This window comes from Squalius cephalus (assembly GCF_949319135.1).
Source record: "Squalius cephalus genome assembly, chromosome: 7".
Taxonomy (NCBI): Eukaryota; Metazoa; Chordata; class Actinopteri; order Cypriniformes; family Leuciscidae; genus Squalius; species Squalius cephalus.
The window spans coordinates 30,742,260-30,761,659 of NC_137128.1; the positions used below are offsets into that span (position 1 = coordinate 30,742,260).

General features: G+C 37.1%; 1 protein-coding gene across 2 annotated transcripts; it reads right to left on the reverse strand.

Moving 5' to 3' along the window:
* Positions 1-1,845: 1,845 nt before the first annotated feature.
* Positions 1,846-18,701, reverse strand: fam49ba (family with sequence similarity 49 member Ba). 2 transcript variants are annotated; one of them, XM_079876156.1, is made up of 11 exons: positions 18,565-18,701; positions 9,330-9,419; positions 8,007-8,128; positions 7,757-7,862; positions 6,235-6,371; positions 4,081-4,158; positions 3,183-3,299; positions 2,849-2,928; positions 2,617-2,743; positions 2,151-2,221; positions 1,846-2,000 (listed from the first exon to the last, which is right to left on the reverse strand). In XM_079876156.1, exons 2-11 carry the CDS (start codon positions 9,400-9,402, stop codon positions 1,934-1,936), a joined length of 978 nt encoding a protein of 325 aa, XP_079732282.1. In that variant the 5' UTR covers positions 9,403-9,419; positions 18,565-18,701; the 3' UTR covers positions 1,846-1,933. The 2 variants fall into 2 exon arrangements, with proteins under 2 accessions (XP_079732282.1, XP_079732283.1); XM_079876157.1 differs by having other exon boundaries at positions 18,477-18,701.
* Between the last annotated feature and the right edge of the window lie 699 nt (positions 18,702-19,400).

Genomic DNA, 19,400 nt, shown 5'->3' on the forward strand with positions numbered 1-19,400 from the left:
GGTCAAACATTCCTCAGTTTCACCCTCTTTCGCCCATTTAAGGCCAGAAACCTTAGACATTAGAAATGTTTAATGGGAAATAATCTTAATACTTATTATTATTCATTTTTAATATAAACTTTTTGTTGTATTATATTGTTAAAATATGTATTACTAAATTATTAGATTGATTTACTTGTAGTATATTTATTGTATTATTATTTTAGAAAATAAAATAATGGATTACATTTTTTTTAATTGTTTTACTGTATATTACTTTTTTTTTTACAACTTTACTACTTTTACATGCACTTGATTATTAATATAACAGTTCATTTCCTTATACTGAAAAAAAAAAAGGTGTCGACAAGCTATCTTCATTATTATCAGTGTCATTTAAGTTCTGATTCAGTTCAGTTTTTTGTTAATGGAATAATTTAAATGGATATGCACTAATATTTAAGTGTTGACAGATAAGTGGGTGCAAGTTAGCAGGTTAAGCACAAGGTCCAGAAGTTGGATAAATCCTACGGATGTGCATTTATCAAAACCATCATATCATGTGACCTCTTAAACTAGCATTTACAGTACCATTCTTTGTCTTTTTGTGCTTGTCTTTAGTTACTTTACTTGTTGTGAAGACAGACTTTAGGCTGCAGTGGGAAATCTAATGAACATATGGTGTTTTCTCTACATTACAGCGCCCATGCGGTGAGGTAGTGCTCTGGAATTATGGGTCGCACACGCAGTGTTATTGGCAGGAAGTCATCAGACGTTGCCCTTCTCACAGAACACACAGAAGCAGGAGTGAATAGACAAGGATTTGGCCCCACACCAGCCTCCAGGGAAAAGTGTCCAAGCTCATCAGGAAAGCCATTTAAAAAAACAGTGTGTTTCCGACTAGGAGAGAGGACAGCGGGGGCAAGAATCACACACTCCGCAGTTGGGAAATGATGAGCCTGTTGATGACACACGCTGAGCAGCCAGACAAACAGGAGGAAACCATGTGCGCAAGTACATGAGTGAGAGAAAAACACGGCAGAGGTCAGATAGGATAGTAATACAAACTGGGAGGGGTATCCCGTGCAGATGGAGCGCGTTCCCAGAGGGGGCAATATCAAATACTCCGCAGAGTGTTAGAGCAGGGAATGTATTACTCATACTTCTGTTAAACAAACTCCCACTTCCTGGGCTGGATGATGTGGGAATCTCATTCTCCTTCCTCATTCTGATTAATCCAGCTGAGTCAGCTGACCATTAAATGGACAGCCTGGAATTTCAGAACATTCTGGTTTTGGTTTTTGGGAGAAAGTAAGAGATGCTTACTCATAACAAGGGCTGAATGTTAACCACATTTTCTCAAACGATCAAGAAAAAACAAAACAGGAATAAAGTCTGGACTGGATGTTATTAATATATAATGACGTGCTGGAGTAGACACTGTCAGGGGAGATGAATAATCCTGAACTCTGTTGGACAAAAGGATGTGGGTTTAGAGCTACTTATTTTGTACCTTGTAAAGTGGTGAGAGTACAGTGTGATTTCAATGTGCCGTTTCAAAGGAGCCCTGCTGTCAGGCATTCAAAGTTCATTTGGTTAAAATAGCTTTATTCAGTTCAAAAGAGTCATGTTAATAAAAATCACAGTAAATTATGTCGTTAAAAAAAGCAAAATGTCTGGGCACTCAGTCAACCGGAGGAAATATGGGAAGGGATTGAACTAAGCTCATCTTTGTTGGACGGGCACTCAACAAAGAAGCGTGTTTGAAATCTAAAGGCCACGCATGACTTTAAGTCTAACAGTAAAAGTAAACAAACAACAAAAAACTACAACAGTAAAATTAGACTGATAACAGTAGCTGCCACAAGATACATGGCTATTCTCATCGTATTACTCAAACTGCTGAAGCGTCTCATCCAATGTATTTGAGAGGTTATACTTTTGCCAGACACAGTCAAGCTTGTAACATGTTTTTGATTTGCTTGGAGGTAGTCTCATCGTTCAAATGTTTTGTTGTATACCTGTGGGAGTCAAGAGAGAACATTTAAATGCACTTAAAATCTTATCACATCACAATGTTTTCAGCAGAATCAAAGACTTCTATGGATGTCCATCAACACTTATGTAATGTTATAATGTTGTTGTTTTTTTAAAGAGTGAAGCTCACAGACCTGAGGGCATTGAGAAGCCCCTCCACACTGTTGGGCGGCTGATATCGCAGAACCTTAATGCATCCTTTCATCTGTATCATAAAAAAAAATAGACAATAACATTATGTACTTGCTTTTTTTTTTAAATCAGGTTTTGTATTTGTATATAGTTTATACTTTTAATTAGGGTGCTCTATTTAGCACGTTCATTTATTTGGTAACAATTTACAATAAGGTTTGTCCAAGTTAAATATAAGAATAAACAATACTTCTACAGCATTTATTAATCTTAGTTAATGTGCATTTCAACATTTACTAATACATTATTAAAATCAAAAGTTGTATATGTTAATATTAGTTAATGCACTGTGAACTAACATGAACAAATTTTGCATTTAATGAGAAAGTGAAAAAATTGGACTTAATAAATTAATCAGTATAATTAAATTAATATATTTAAATGAAACAAATTTGACTAAAATCATACATCGATTTTGGAGGACTTTACGAAAGCTCCAGCTGGATGGACATAGTCGTATAGGATGATCACCCCCACCATCACGCGCAGACAGAATAACACTGTGTCCTCACTGGCAAAACGAGTGCGGTACTCCCTGATCATTACACACACACACACACACAGAGGATGAATTACAAAGTTACAGCCTGCTACAGAAGAAACAAAAGCACAATGATTAAACAGAATTGTTTTAACTTACGGTGTCTCTAACATGACTTTACACACACTTGCCATCGTACTCAGGCAATCTGTTGTGTTCTCTACGGGTAGTTCTGCATGCTGATCAGATAGAGAGAGCAAAATGTGTTGGTTATGCTGGTTTGTATTGAGAAAACATTGATTTGTAAGTGAAAGTGAATGAGAAACATTCTTGTATAGATGTGTTACTGAAGTATATTATGCATTTTCTGAGACTAATCAAGTAGAATTTATTCATGAGCATCTGGACTTGTTTGTCTATTTGGTTTACATCCATTTGAGTGGTTGTGTAAGGCATGTTAAAATCAAACTTCAACAGTTTTACAACCACCTACCTTTGATACAAATTTAGTTGTGGCATCGCTTAACGTTTTCAGCATGGGCGTGGCATTGGCGTAGAAGAGAGACATGCGATTGGCCAGTTCATTGTCAACCTCATTATGCTCTTCTGCCTGCAGAAAGAACACACATGGTTTTTTTTTCAGCATCTAAATGTGAAAAATCCATACTTTTGAAGATTTAAACTAAAGGGGTCAGTTAAGGCAATGGGCTTTTTGGAGGTTATGGATGCGCTTTTCCTTGCTCAGCTTTACTTAAGTAGTTAATCATGGAAATGGTTGTGGAAATTGGGCATTCTGGTTTGCTGAAAAAGCATTTTAGCTGACTTGAAACATTTCATTCATTACTGTATGCTAAAAACTGAATGTAAATCCTGCTTAAATCCACAGACTGCAGACATGTCCAGAATTCCTAATACGTGCTCTTCCATAGCCGAGCTCATGTTTCATGAGATGAAAGCGGCTGTCGTAATTATTCCTCACAGAGAGTGCTTTTAATTGGCGAGGCAAGGTCAACGATCCTCTGTGTCAAACCCTGCTGAGCCGCTCCCTGATGATACAGCACACGCTAATGAGACTCAAGTCGTTAGCGCACGTTACCATCTCAACGTCAACCAAACGCACTGAAGCCTTGTGTCAGCTAAAAGATAAAAGCGGGCATACGGGAGGAAGACGGACAAAATAAAAACCAGGAAAAGATGGAAAGAACGAGATGAATGCGATATCTCATGTTCCCCTGAGTCAGGATCTTGTGCCGCTCTGCCATCTAATGATCCAGACCATTAGAGAACAGAAGAGCTCCCATTAACCCCTGGGACACGGGGGAACTGGGTATTACTAAAACATAAGTCGCCTGATAATGAGGCATATTTCCATACAGAGCAGGTTTACTCACTGTTTGGTTGATGATACGCATGCGGCTTAAGGTCCTTCTGTAGTAGCTGAAGTCATTCTGGATGGCGGGGTTGGTCATCTGGTGAGAGAGCAGATGAGCATTTAAATGCAGAACTGGCAGCTGAAAATTGTATTTCTGCTGAATATGGGAATGGGAAACATGTAAACATCGCATTCATGCATTTTTCATTTTACTGTGAATGTATGAATTCAAGTGAACAATTTCAAAATCCAATAAGCATATGGCCATTTCATTCACCGCTGGGTCTGGTGACAGACTTCATCAGTTCAATAATCTAGAATAACAGATTCTCTATGGCACCTTTGAAAGCAACTGCACATTGGTTTTTATTAATATGAGTCATTGGTTGCAACTGGACTTTCTGTTCCAATAGTTAAACTAATTAGCTGAATCACTTACGTGTAAATTAAGTTAACTAATTGGATACAAAATTCAGTGGCTTGCAAATCAATTCTGTCATACACGTTCTCTATAGCAATCGGATTATGTGTGATATAGTAGAAAACTGAGGGGATTTTTGTGGTTCAAAAAATAAAGCAGCTTTACGGTATGATACTTTAACATAACAGATGGCATGAAATGAAAATTCACCCAAAATGCACGTTATAGATTTTGCGAATGGTCATCCATGCATGTTTCATTTTTGTGAAAAACAATTAAAAATTGGCCGTGTCATCAAAATGTCATAACTCGATCTTCCGGAGAAACCGACAGACTTCACTCTGCTGACGTATGTCAGATTCTACAATCATTTAGTCCACTTAAACCCTGGCCTTGAAAGCATGTATTCATTCATGCCAATCAACAGCCGATGCATAGAACCAAGTCTCTACACCCTTTTTCTTAATAAATAATGGACCCTTTTCAAAGACTCTTAAGATGCGTTTCCATAGTTATCAACATTGTAAATCTAGTAAAGTTTTTCATATTTTCATTTTTAAAAAGGTAATATAATTTTTATTACACTATACTTTGTGTTATTTATTTGTACAAAAAAACAAATTTACACTTCTCCAAGGTGTTTCTAATACTATGGCAGACGGAGTGAGGAAAAATTTGACATTTTTCTCTCTTTTGAATGTTGTAATCAATCTTTCTATTTTTCCCCCTCATTTGAAAAGTGGTGGAAATTGATTATTTTTCTTTTGCTATTGGAGCAAATGGGAATACAAAAATTGTATTTGCTGTTGTCTCCCGTTCACCACTATAGAAGTTTACCCAACTATGAAGACTTCCGCTTCTGAGAACCATCGTATGTATTTCACAGTACCGAAGAAAACATTTGTCGTTACTTCCGTTTCATCTTTACTTTAAAGTCAGCGTGAAATTAAAATATTCAAAAAATGTTACATTTTTAAATACACATTGAGCTTAATGTGAACAATCATCTGTGCGTTTCATTTTTTTTTTAAATTTACCTCGTAATTCTTAATCAAAATGCCATAACACCATCTTCCAATGAAATGTCAGATTTCTCTATAATAACATGTGCCAGACTTCTCCAATCAACGTGTGAACATTTCGGATAAGAATTTCGGAGCCCGGAGTGTGCAAGGACCTTAACTCCGGAAGTAGTCGAAAGTGGACAAGCTCAAAACGTTTTAGACCCAGTTTACACCTGTATTCAGTGTTGTTCACTTGTGATCTGATTGACAAAAACATACCGGGTGTAAACAGGGCCACACAGTCGACTGTAAGCTCACATTTAGATCTGACTCCATCCAATGAACAACCGATATGTAGAACCAAGACCGCACCCTACATTTTTTGCTTTTCGATAATCCGTTGCATTTGGATGTACGTCATAATATGGAAGAAAACATTTGTTACTATTTCTGTTTGATCCGTTTTAAATGCTGCAGTTTGAAGAGAGATGGCATAATCACTGCTTTAAATATAATTTAAAGATTTCTAATGGTCAGCTAATTGCAGATTTTAGGGGGCTGAGAAGAGGCAGGATGCTGGGGTTTCAATAAAGAGGGTCTTTGCTCCACATCCTCTTATTATACCTACTTGTTGTGATTTCGCAGTCGTTTTCCGAACCAGGTTAGTAAGATAATTCGAGATAATTCCATGAAGGATTAGATTGGAAGAAAAGTGCAGAGTGGTTGTGACCAGAGGTTGCCTGGTTACCTTCAGCTCATCGAAGCGCAGGGTGAAATGCAAAATCTCAGCGAACTGCCGTGCGAGCGCCTGCTCCTGCTCCAGATGCTGAGTTGGGCTACAGCGTGAGCTCGTGAGGAACTCCAGCAGGCCCTGAAGAGAGTCTTCTACAAGAGACACAGAAGAAACAGAACTGCTAGTTCTTCATGCTGAATATAGGTATGCATACTGGGTTATGGTCTCCAAGATTTGAACAAGACCAGTCTGCCCTTTGATGTTTCACCAGAGCCTCTCCTCCAGAGAGCACTGCCATTGGCTGGTGTTAATGTTTGATTAAGGGCTATGTCAGGTTTAATTAGGTCATGACCTATTTCTAAACAACAGACCCTCCATCTGAATCACTCAAACCCACAGACAGACAGCTCAAAAAGTGAAAGCAATCACATTTATTCAAGGAGCATGGCAGATGCTTTGAGACATACAAGATTATAAATCAAAATATTTCTGTATAATACATCAGTGGCGTGTAATACTCAAAATTTCCAGATGAGTTGCGTTCACTTGCGAAACATTTGTGCCATCTCGCTAAAGCATTGAAATATTAGTTTTCTTCTCATCTAATCTTTTACTCTCCTTTTTCACCATCTCTTTAAGGACTCAATAGAAAATAGCAATTTTAAATTGTAATAGTATTTCACAATATTACCGTTTTTACTGCATTTCTGATCAAATAAAGTCTTGGTGAGCATAAGAGAAATCTCATCAACCCCAAACTTTTGAAGAGAATGTATTTCTTTCCAGGATAATGAATATGTCACTGATACAGTAGATGTGGGGTGTATACTGTCAGAGATGAGGAGAGCTGAGTTTTTGCTAGATGTGGTGAAAGAAACTGGCCTTGACCAAAGAGCATGATAATCCAATTGTGACGCACTGCTGCTCTGTTTACGGCTCGTTCCCTGGGAACATGCGTTGAGTCGGAACAGAAATCTCACAAGACTATTAAAATCTTTTAGAACTCAAAAACATATTCAGCAGTTAATGTAGCTGTGATTCAGCTGTGGGTACGAGTCCACAGACTGCTCATATTCTGTACAACATCAGTCTTGCTCACGTGACATTGCTTAATTATATCACACAATCCACATTTTTATTTTATTACTTATGTATAGCTATATGGCAGTAGGTGATTTTCTCTAATTAAGAAAGGCTTGTGAAGGAGCATATGAGCTGATGTAACAGTAAGGACAGTTTAATGCCTGGGCTTATATAATCTCACTATTGTCGGCTGCTGACGTGTGCACTGGTACATGTTTGATCATACTGATGAATCAAGTCTCACTGAAAATCGAAACACTCCAAAGCAGATGCAAATCTTACAGTACATGGTAAATGGGTCAGTGGACCATACACCTGTGAGGAATTGTGGCACATTAAAAATGACCTCTCATTTATCACCTGTGCCTCTAGGTAAACATAGCTGTACGTGTTATTATTATATATAGTTTTGTGTGCGGTGCACATTAAAGAAAAGAGAAAAAAAATGACATACCCAGTTTAAGTGAGAACTCATAAAACTTCTTTAGTTTGCCAACCAGCGGGACAACGGCGGCCCACGCTCCCTCCTGCACACGCTCATCACTTGGATGCTGTATGGCCTGAGGAGACAACACGCGCACACTTAAACACAGCTGGGGACGACATTGCTGACAACAGAAACAAAAGGAGTTTGTGTCATGAAAAGCAACACAGAGCACAGGCCGATGTCAGAAGGATCTGCAGTGCACTCTAGATGTACTCGCCTGTCTGATGGCTTCACCTGCTCCGCTGTATGACTGCAGTTCCTGTAGTACAATCACAGCCTCTGTTAGCACCCCGTTGACCTCCTCCCATACTCTCCTCTCGGCTTCTGTGGGCTTGGCATCTACAGAGGAGAGATCAGCTCAGAATCGCGGCTGGAACTGCAATCGTCATTATTATCATATTAATTCGTTATAGTAATTATTTTAAAATATATTTTATTTTTAATATAAATAATTATGTACAGCTATGGTAATAAGCAAATAGCAATAGTTAATAGTAACTAGAAATATTAATAATTATGAATAATCCATTATTACTATTAATCATTATAATAATTAAATAATAATTAATTATAATAAATATAATATTAATTATTTATAATAAATAATATATATATACACACACATATATAAACATATATAAATCATTATATATTAATAACATTATATATTAATACTGTTATTTATAATAGCAATTATTGTTATTACAATATTGACAGTTTGTTTAATTTTATACCAGCAAAATCACTGTGAATATATTGTCAGTGTATGATTTATCGCCCAGCCCTTGACTTCAGGTAATATAGAGGTTGTAACTTGTGACTATGGCTGCACGATATTTTACATTACGATATTTTGTCTTTCTGCGATATATATTGCAATATGATAACAGTTAAACCAGATGTCTCGAATAGCTCTATTTGGAAAGAATGAATCATTCTAGAATGATTGGGGTGATTTTGTAGGGAGTGAATCTGCTGAGCAAATAATAAACAATTTACAAGCATACTGTAAATAAATACAATAGAACAAAGATTCAAATTTAACAAACAATGCTGTTAGACTTGCCTGAAAAACATATAAGCACTAAGGTACAGAAACTGAATAATCAAATGTAAAATAATACTGCTTATTCATCACTGTATAAATTAAATATAATTCATCTTTGTTAATGCTACAAAAGTGATTTTCTTTTTGTATTTTGATGTTTGATTAACATTAATGAAGAACATAGAAAACAGTGCGCGAGTTCTCTTTCACGCCTTCTTGTGCTCATATGGTTTAAAATAGCTTTAATATTTAAACTGACAGGACCTAAAACACCTGTAAATTATAAACTTACGCTCTATGATAGTTAAACTTTGCAATTAATCCCAAAATCATGTGCATTTCGAACCGTGGTGCCTGGTCCGTGCGTATCAAACACAATCCCTATCATTGACATCACACATCCTGGGATGTGACAACAGCTGATGCACACAGAGACATCGATGCTAAAACGATATATGGTGCAGCCCTACTTGTGACGGTATATTCACTTACTTTCAAAGTCCAGGAAAAAGTTCCCTGTATTGTTCTCAATATCCCGCGTGAGAACCTTGATCAGATTCCCCATCCCGACCTGTCAGACACCTAAAAGACAAGGAGAAAAGGAAAAGTGACGCAAAACTACTTTCTGCATGACAATTTTTGCTCGTGGCACTTTGAATGCCAGTCAAGGTGTATACACCATTTTATTTGCCTTCAAATACAAGAACACATTCAGGTTGACTCAATTCGCATCAAGAACTGTGACACCTGTGCTTTCGACAGCAACATCTGGCCACACACATGTGAGCGTGACAGGGAACATCTGCTCGGGGCAGTGCAGAAATCAGGGGAGACCCAAATGCTGCTGCATTCCCCTCCTGAACACACACCCCAGTTCCTGCAGGTGAAAGGACACAAGCTGTTGAGAATGCAGTCAGACTGCAGCATGCATGGGTGGATCCTACTGCAGGATCATGTCGCCCTCTAGCAGTCAAAGGGTCTCTATAGTCCAAAATTGACACTCCGAAGTACCCCTCCCTTTGAGCTCAGGACTAAATCATTGTAAGAATCATATGTTCCCTGAAAAGAGCGCACTCTCATCCTTATTCATCCGCTCTGAGCTCAGCGCAGGAGTCAGCGCTCCCACAGCGAGTCACTGAGCATAACAGATTAAATAACATCACGAAAAACCAACAGAGGATCCTCAAGAGGAGCGGATAGACCTCAGAGTAAAACGGCATGTCAACACATTCAAAGCCCAAGGACAGACTTTTGTTTTCAAACCGAAAGGAAACTTTGTTTATTTCTTTGAAGGACTTTTCTTTCCCTCTAAACGAACTGCCTTGAAAATAGGTAAATGGGTTTCTAGAGTGTCTCACTGACCTACAGCGCATGCTGCAGTGTGAGCGGGGGTGTGCTGTCTTTATATCTTGGCATACCCGTGTTCACATGCCATTTCGGATTTAAGCAACCAAAGGGACTAAATAAGCACTGGTGTCTTGAACCTCCTAAGCCCGCCTGTCAGCTTTACACCCCTCAGATTGGGGAGGGATGGTACCATCTAAACTGAGGTTACTCATTTGACTACAACATACACAACCTGCAATCCTATTGGCTAAGGAGGGAGAGACCGAACATTCTGCTGTTTCCATGGAGCCTAAAATATTTTTCAACACAAAATGTGCCGACAGCCAATAGGAGCGGAGCACAGGAGTACTCGACAGGACTTAAAAACAACTTGAATGAATTAATCATGAGTGCGGCACTAGGAAAAGAGACACGTGACTCAAAAACTAATTTGGACACAAAAGTGGAACAGTTTGATAAAGTAAACCTCGCAAGCTTTCTTAAATGTTTACAAATGTCATTTAATTAAGTTCTAAGATACATTCAAGTTCAACAAACTATTAAAGCAAAACCTTTTTACTAAGAAGGGTAGGGTGTTCTAGGAAAGCTTTTAAAAACTGCTAGATGAAATGAATTGATGATCATATCATTATGTATAATAATTCATGGTTACATATTCATTTATAAATCATGAATGAAATTAGTTCATTACCAACATTACCAAAACTATTTACAAAATTAATTTGAACAGCATTAATAAGAGCAAAAAAAATTTTTTTTATTGTGACTACAAAACTTAAGAGGTATGTAAATAGTAAATTAGTAGGCCTACATCTGAAGTGGGGCGAAATACAATCATATACTTCCAAATTTAAATTAGGTGATGATCTGAGTGAGGAGGAGTAAAATCCCAAATCCTATTAGAAGAATGTGTAGCTATCTCAGTTTTTGCTGGTCTGAGAGAGAGAGAGAGAGAGAGAGAGAGAGAGAGAGAGAGAGAGAGAGAGAGAGAGAGAGAGAGAGAGAGAGAGAGAGATTTCGATTATAGGTGTGCTCACTGCATTAATGGGCTGCTTCCTCCCACTGCAGCATTCGCCTCCACGTGCTTTTGCCTCTACTACTACTACTACTATCACCCAACCAGAGAAGAATATGACCCCGCCCGTTTCCTCCCCTCTCCCTCTTTATACGACAGAGAGCGGGGAGGAAGTCACGTGTGTGAGGGGAGGCTCTGCAGTCTGAGGCGGTCTGCTGCGGCAGTGCAGAGAGCACAGATAGCGCTCCTCTTGACCCAGATTCCAGCCGTGCCACGTCACACTGGGTTAACATTAACCCTGGCATAGAAAGACACGGGCAGATACGCTGCGGGTTGCCCTCGGCAGACACGGCTAACACTCATACACACGCACGCCTTTGGCCACACAGAGTCTGTCCCTTTCATTATAAGCTTAATTACCTTACATTATATCAACTTAATTAATTAATAACACTTATTGTGATAATAATAAATGTAATATAATGTTATATATAATAAAATTCAATATTCTGTCAATTATTTATAATTTTCTAATTTAATTATATATTATATTAATATAAATAGCACATGAAATTTATAACACTAACACTATCTTTATTACCGTCACTAATTATAATGATAATAAATAAATAGGTAATTATAATAAATATATATTTGTGATATATTGTATATGAATTATATAGAAAAAAACATATAGAAAATATAATCATTATATTTATGATTAAATATATTGAATTTCTCACACACACACAAATACAAATTTCAAATGAAATTATTTACACTAACAGTCGTCATTACTGTCACTTATTAGGATGATAATAAATACATCATTCTATTTTTGTAATGAATTAAATTAAAAATGTTATATAGATGTATATATATATGTGTGAGCGTATTGAAATTATAAATTATATATTTTATTGTAAATAATAATACAATATTATTAATATATAAATGATAATATTATATAATATTACTAATACTATATCAATAGACTATATCCATTATTTGTTCAGAAAGGCACTGTTCTCTGATTAGGTGTCAGCCCACCGCCAGAGCTTGATTTCCTACCCTCACGAGGGAAAGAGAGACACAGGCGCGTGTGCTGGACAGACAGACAGACAGACAGATAGTCTACTACACATGGACACAAGCATGCATGGCTGGCCAGCTGTAACGGGGCTGGGGAGCGTCAGGCATGAGTCAGTGAGAAATAGCGATCACTCCTTCCGCCGCATGACGGAAATTCGGACATCTGCACTCTTCATTTAGACCCTCGAAATACCACAGGACACCCAGATTTGAACAAATAAACGTTTGGTATATTAGCTATGACACATTTCTTAAGAATCTGTCTGCTATGAAACAATATTTCTGACAATATTTTTTGGTGATTTTTCTGTTATTGCCCCATATTGCTGTAGAGCAGATGATGTTATTTAGATCTACAGCTGTACAAAATCTCTGATTAACTTGTGTTGGCAGCACAGCTGAACTTTACATGAACCTAAAAATGAAACCCACGTTGCCCGTGAATCTCCTCTTCCCCATCATTCTGAAACACACAGAGGTGTCAATGAACCGACAGAGAGAATTTTCACATCCACTACACTCATGACAACCTTTAAATGTAAAGCTAATATGACCCAACACATGATATTGTTTTCACTTTAAAAATGGGATTAAGATATGTGTCAAGCTGATTTGACCTTGAAAAAGCTACAGAAATTCTTTCCTTTCATATCTACTTCATAATAGGTAGGTTACAGTATCTGTGTACAGACACTAGAAATTGAAGGGTTTTATTGCCTCCTGGTGGACATTCGTAGCTATGACAGGTTTTGTCACCTTGCTAGCTTTAATTCAGGGTTATGCACCATTTTCAATTGAGAACGCACTGTAAATTCTAAATTAATTCAAATACACTGTAATTTTCAATTTCAAAAGGAACATTTGTCAAAACTTTAAATGCTGACTTAAATCCTCGTACAAAAGTTTTGGAAAAAGTTTAAAACGCCTTGAATTTTAAATGTTTATAGACTTCATACTTGTATTAGATTACCTTGTTTAGCCACTACTGTAAAAATTACTGGTGCAATTAGCTATCATCACAACTTAAAATGTTGATTTAACTTGAGACGAGTTAAATATTAAGTTGTCTCTTAATACAACTTCACAATTCATGTTGTCTAAACCTACAATTTTTCCTTTTTAGCAGGATCAAGAAATGACTGTTTGTGCCATTTTATTGACGGTATAAACAAATGTTAACATTATTTTTTAATCAAATATGTTATATATAAAATTGCTAAGCCACTAAGCCAAGGCTCTGACCAGACCAAGCATTTTATGAACATCCCTTTTTTTTTTTTTTAAATTCAATTTAAACGAGTGCCTTCCTCCTCTTTAGGGGTGATAATAAGATGCAGAAATTATGGTTTGACACCTCTGGTTTAAAAAACAACACCAAAGCAGCATTAAGTGACACTGATGCAGAAACAATGAATTCTCAACTGCCAGCCATTGACCATGAATTTTTGCACTTATACTGAGTTTTCAGCTTCAGGCTATTTTGCACCTTTACTATTTAGATTTACAGATTACATTTAGCATTAAATCTCACAGGGGAAGGCAGTTGCAATCCCTTGTCAACTCCAGGATGAGTCCCACCTGATCTCATGAGAAAACTTAACTATTTACGAGGTGGCAAGTTTGTGAGCCAGACAAAAATGTATGAAGAAAAAAGTAAGCATAAAGTCCCACCTCTCACCCCAACCTGAAATAGTAATGAATTGCTATGAGATTATGTTGGTGAATCAGAAGATTCATGTAGGGAATAATGTTTGAAACCGATATGTATCGAAACTCTGTGTATCATTTGCTTGTTATGTATATGTTCCTCCTGAACTAAGAGGGACAGTTTGCTGCATAATGTTGATTGCACAACATCATTCTCACATGCAAGACCGACTATTCACTGTTAGGATGTCATGATTGGGTCAGTTTAGTTTAAAGGGTTGGTATAATGCCCCTTTTTACAAGATGTAAAATAAGTCTCTGATGTCCTCAGAGTGTGTATGTGAAGTTTAAGCTCAAAATACCCCACAGATAAGTTTTTATATGTTAAAATTGTCCCTTTTGAGGGTGAGCAAAAACACGTCGTTTTGTGCTTGTCCCTTTAAATACAAATGAGCTGCTGCTCCCGGCCCCCTTTCAAGAAGAGGGCGGAGCTACAACAGCTCATGTCCTTAGCAGCTTGCAGACACGCACTAAAATGTCAGATACTGTTCTGTCTTTTATGTTCAGACAGGAGTCGGACAATGACGACAAACTAAAGAAGAAGTGACAACATGTAGAATGCAACAGGACGTTTCTGAATGGTTAGTTGATGAATTTATTTTAAGTCTTTGGCATATTCTGTCATGATAATCTATAAATCGCTTGTGTGGGAACTGTTGTAAGATGCCTACAGAGTGACATGCTATTGCATTTGTGTTACGTACTGTATTGTAATAAATGTGAAAAGACGGATGCGACAGCTTGAGCAGACTCACAAATGTGCTCTACTACAACAACTCTTCCTCTTCTCGTGGACTCACCCCCTTTGTTGAGTATTCCCGGGGTGGGTTATGTCAATTTTAGGGTTCATGATGTCAGTAACCCGGAAGGAAGCTTGTGTAGTCCCTATCAGTCGTTTGTTGTAGTCCTTAAAAAGCGATTTCTGTAAAATAAAATATCTCCCTTTGCTTTGAACTTTGAGCGTTGTAACTTTGCAGATGTTGTTTATGCTCAAACAGCAACATTACACACCAACTAAAGTTAAAAAAGTGAAATCATAATCAATCAACCACCCCTTTAACAATATAGAAGGGACAATTTCAAATTGAATCCAAGATTCATGAAATTGACACTATGGAAAGACAAATCTGAAACAAACCATTAAAAAAACATTCAAAAATAAATCCATAAATCCATAGTTAAGAAGGTCAAACATGCCATCATGAACAACTTCTTGCTCTCTCAAATGCTTTCTTGCGCTCACTAACATAACTTCTGCATGCTACTGAAATGCTGGATTCACTTCTCTATACCTCTTCCAAAAAAAAAAAAAAAAAAGAAAAAACAAGCAGCATGGAAAAATGCCACAGGCAGGAACACGAGAAACCTAATGTGAGCCGCAGCTATCGGGCCTGTAAGAACACGCTTCCTTAGGCATGACAGCACAGGTGTTTCTGTTCTCTCCTGTGCTTTTTGATTTTTTGCGCATGTACTGCTGAAAAATACGCATGCTGTTGTTCTCAGACAGTGTCTAAAGATCATTTTTGCACTTTTACCACAGCACGACCTGAGGGAACGGATACTATTTCAAATGTGATCCTGTGAGAAATAAAGTTGAAATTCCAAATAATACTTGAAACTGAAAAGAACAAGATCTATTTACTTCTAGCTTTTTTTCATCTTAGGACAGCAATGGAAATAAGCTGGCCATGTGAATGTATTTGCTGCAGCCATTACAGTACAGTGCAAAAATATGCTGAAGCATTTTTAAAGAGAGTTCGACCACAAAAAGGTGTCAACTTGCTGTTGATTTGTTTGACTGTGAAGACAGATAAAACGAGCCTGTCCTACCACAAAGCATAACCAGGAAATTGAACCAACATTCAAAAAGGGCAACCTCCTTCACAATAGGCTACATCTCAAACTGAAAGCTAGTTAGTATAAGCTCACAAGATAGTATAAGCTCACTGTAAACATGGAGCACATTATTTAACATACAGCTTCTGCATGTACTGCTTCAGTTAGTCACACATGCCTTAAGGGCATGTAAAGTGCCACTGCACAAACCCTGCAGTACAGGAATGCTCCGCTAATCCCCGAAAACCAATCACAGCGCGACATCTCACAGCACAATAGCATCACAAAGTAGCTGTTTGCAGAGAGCAGATGCGATTGGTCAGCATCTTACAGTGATTAGAGATGTGCAGGTGGCAACACTGCTATTTAAGCAGTCCATCAGTATTAGCCTTTAGTTAATAATTACAATGAACAAACACGTTTTTGATCTTTTCCCCTTTTACATAACACATAATGGCTCGGTTTCACAGATAGTGCTTAGACTAAGCCAGGGTTAGGCGGGCCTTGGTTCAATTAGGGCATTTAAGTAGCTTTTATAAACGTGCCTTACAAAAAAAAAAACATTACTGGTGTGCATCTTGAGACAAAACAATGGGCAGTGACATATTTTAAGATTTGCCAGTGCAAATTGCTTTCAGTTAAGACAGCTCAAACATGCATTTAAGTCTGAGACTAGCTTAAGCCTTGACTGTCGAATCGGGGGAATACATGCCAAGTTTAAATATTCACTTAAAACATGTAACAATATAGTTTATATTAAGCTTTTATAAATGATGTTATCTGCCATAACCTAGTCTGGACATCTGCACGTCTTGGTGTCTGGAATCTGAACCATTGCTGCTGTGTCAGTATTTATAGTTCATGTTCTTAATTAAAACCTGTGGCCTTTGCACATCACAAACACTTCCCGTGGAGGAGGACAATGACATTGAACAAATGAGCTAATGGATTCACACATGAACAACAAACAAACAAAAAAGAATTTGCTTATATGTAAAAAGTAGTTTCTGTGGATTTATTAAGGGTCCCTATGATACATTTTTATAGTTAATATATAATGTTTCTAGTAATGCTCTGCTCTAAAATAAAGTGAACGTCCACTATTGTTTTTTTTGTTTTTTTTAATTACGCTAATTTAGGGATGCACGATATATCGGCCACCATGTCGGTATTGGCCGATGGTACAGTATGTCCTTTTTAATGTTATTGTTATCGGCCCGATAAGAAAATTTGGCCGATATATTAAAGCTGATAAATAATGGATTATTTCCTTCAGCTGAGACACATCAATGCGCACTGTCCGCCATGATGGTTTTGACCTGCTTAAAATATGATTAGAATCACTTCAAAAAAGTAAAATACAGTTAAGTGCAACATGAGCAGAGCAAGTCTGTCATAGGCTACATAAAGTTTAAATGAGAACATTATAATTGTGTGCTTGGGACATGGCTTTTAATAGTAAACCGTTTGTTTTTGTAATCAGGCTCTCAACAATTTTTTAAAATTTGGATTTTGATTTATCAGCCATTATATTGGTTATCTGCTTTCAAATATAACAAATTATCGGTTATCGTATCGACATTTTTTTTTTATATCGGTGCATCCCTTCACTGATTATTATGTTTAATGTCTGATGACCAATATCCAGAAATGTCTTTTAATAATCTTTGCTTGTGACACAATAATAACGAGTAATGAATAAAAATAAATGTAGCCTATGCTTAACCTCTATCTAAATAGTGGTTAAGCATAAATTACATAAATTACATTAAACAAAACATTAAATAGATAAGTTACCTATGTGAACTTGTAGCCTACCTGTAAAAGAGAAAGGGGGGTTAAAACAATTATTGGCTTATCTACTAAATTATTACATCAGCTAGATATTTTTTTTCTGTAGCCTATAGCTTGCTTAGTAAAACGTGTAAAGTCACAAATATCTAAAACGGTCAATCACAAATATCTAGAAAGGTCATGTAAAGTTATGGGAATTTATTGGCCTAAAAGAGTGGGAACCCTTTTTATTGGTTATACTTTGAATGAACCGCGCAATTGTCATATTAACATTTTTATTATTGAACGTTACAAGGACTAACAATTGTTTCAATAAACAGCCATAAGCAATTGCAAAATAAATGGTTATCCGTAGGCTACATCGAATAATCTAGATTTGGACCTGTAGCTCTATGACAGTGAAAATGTAGGAACTTACTGTGCGTTGAAATGCGTGTTTTGAATAAACAAAATCAGGAAGTGGCATGATCTATTTGAACACAGAGGAAGTCTGAAAACTCGCACCATTGCTTTTGTTCACAAGAATAGTCTCGGTTTTTGTCATAAAATCCACTATTTTTTCTGCTCAGCAGCAGACAAATACGCACAATACACGTAAAACACAATACAGGCACAAAATTCAAAGCCATATCTGTAATCATCGTCCATTACAAAGAATACGTCAAGTCAAGTGAAATTAAAAGTGGTCAAACGCTTTGTTTCCCAACATACTTAGTAAAGTAATGTAAAAGCTTGATATGATTCATTTAAAATCTTTAAACTTGAATTTAAAGTATGATTGATCTTTCTTTGAGCTTAGTTTGAGTGATTTGTACACTCAGGTTGTCTTTAGTAGCCTCTCATCTCACCTGAGCGCTGAAGGAAACAAACGTTCTCTCGCGACTGGTGTCAGGTTGCATAGTGGAAAGGTAATGCATCTTAATCCATGATTCTTACCTCAATTTCCAGTCAATTCAGTGAAAAGTAAATATAGGGAAACGCTGAAGAACACCCTGCTCAGCGGATCATTGTGAAGATGTGGCGTGTGTCTACATTTTCCGGATTGGCCAATCAGAAGTGTTGGGTTTGACGCGCAGGTTGAGCTCGAGTAGACTATGGGAGCGCTGAAGAGGCTCAGCCTACATCTATAAAAGGAATTGATTTCGAGAGAGGAAGGAAGCAGACTAGTTTTGCTATGCCTGTTGCGTTCTCAATGTATTTGGACGATTTTGCTTTCACTTATAGGCTACGTTTTATTATTTTATACACTGAGGCACTCAGACATCTACAAGCGCGAGCAAAACGACAAATGAAGCAGCGAACGTTGATTGTAATGAAAATGCTCTAGTTCTTTTGCACTGTATTGTCACAAATTGGGTAAAGTTGTGTGTTAACACACAAATTGAGTAAAAACAATTAATACATTATTAGACCTTAGCCCGATCCACAACAGGCTGATTTTCCGCATGGAAAGAGGTAAATGAATAATATCAAAAATGAATACCACTTCCAAGCAAAGTTCAGAGGAAAAATAGGCTTTTCAAATGTTCAGTGTTTTCTACCACATTAAAAGTTGTTAATTAATACCATGAGCTTTTATCAGAGAGAAAATCAGTCAGAAAGTCAGCACTTTTCAAGACTGACCCTTAAGCATATAAAATAACCCAGTTTTAATAATAATAAAAAATTACATCGAGACTACATGGTTTCAACTTAAAGACTTTATTTGAAGACTTGATAGCCAAGTTTGATTTTCTTTCTGACTGAACTTACAGTGCAGCAAACAGACACAA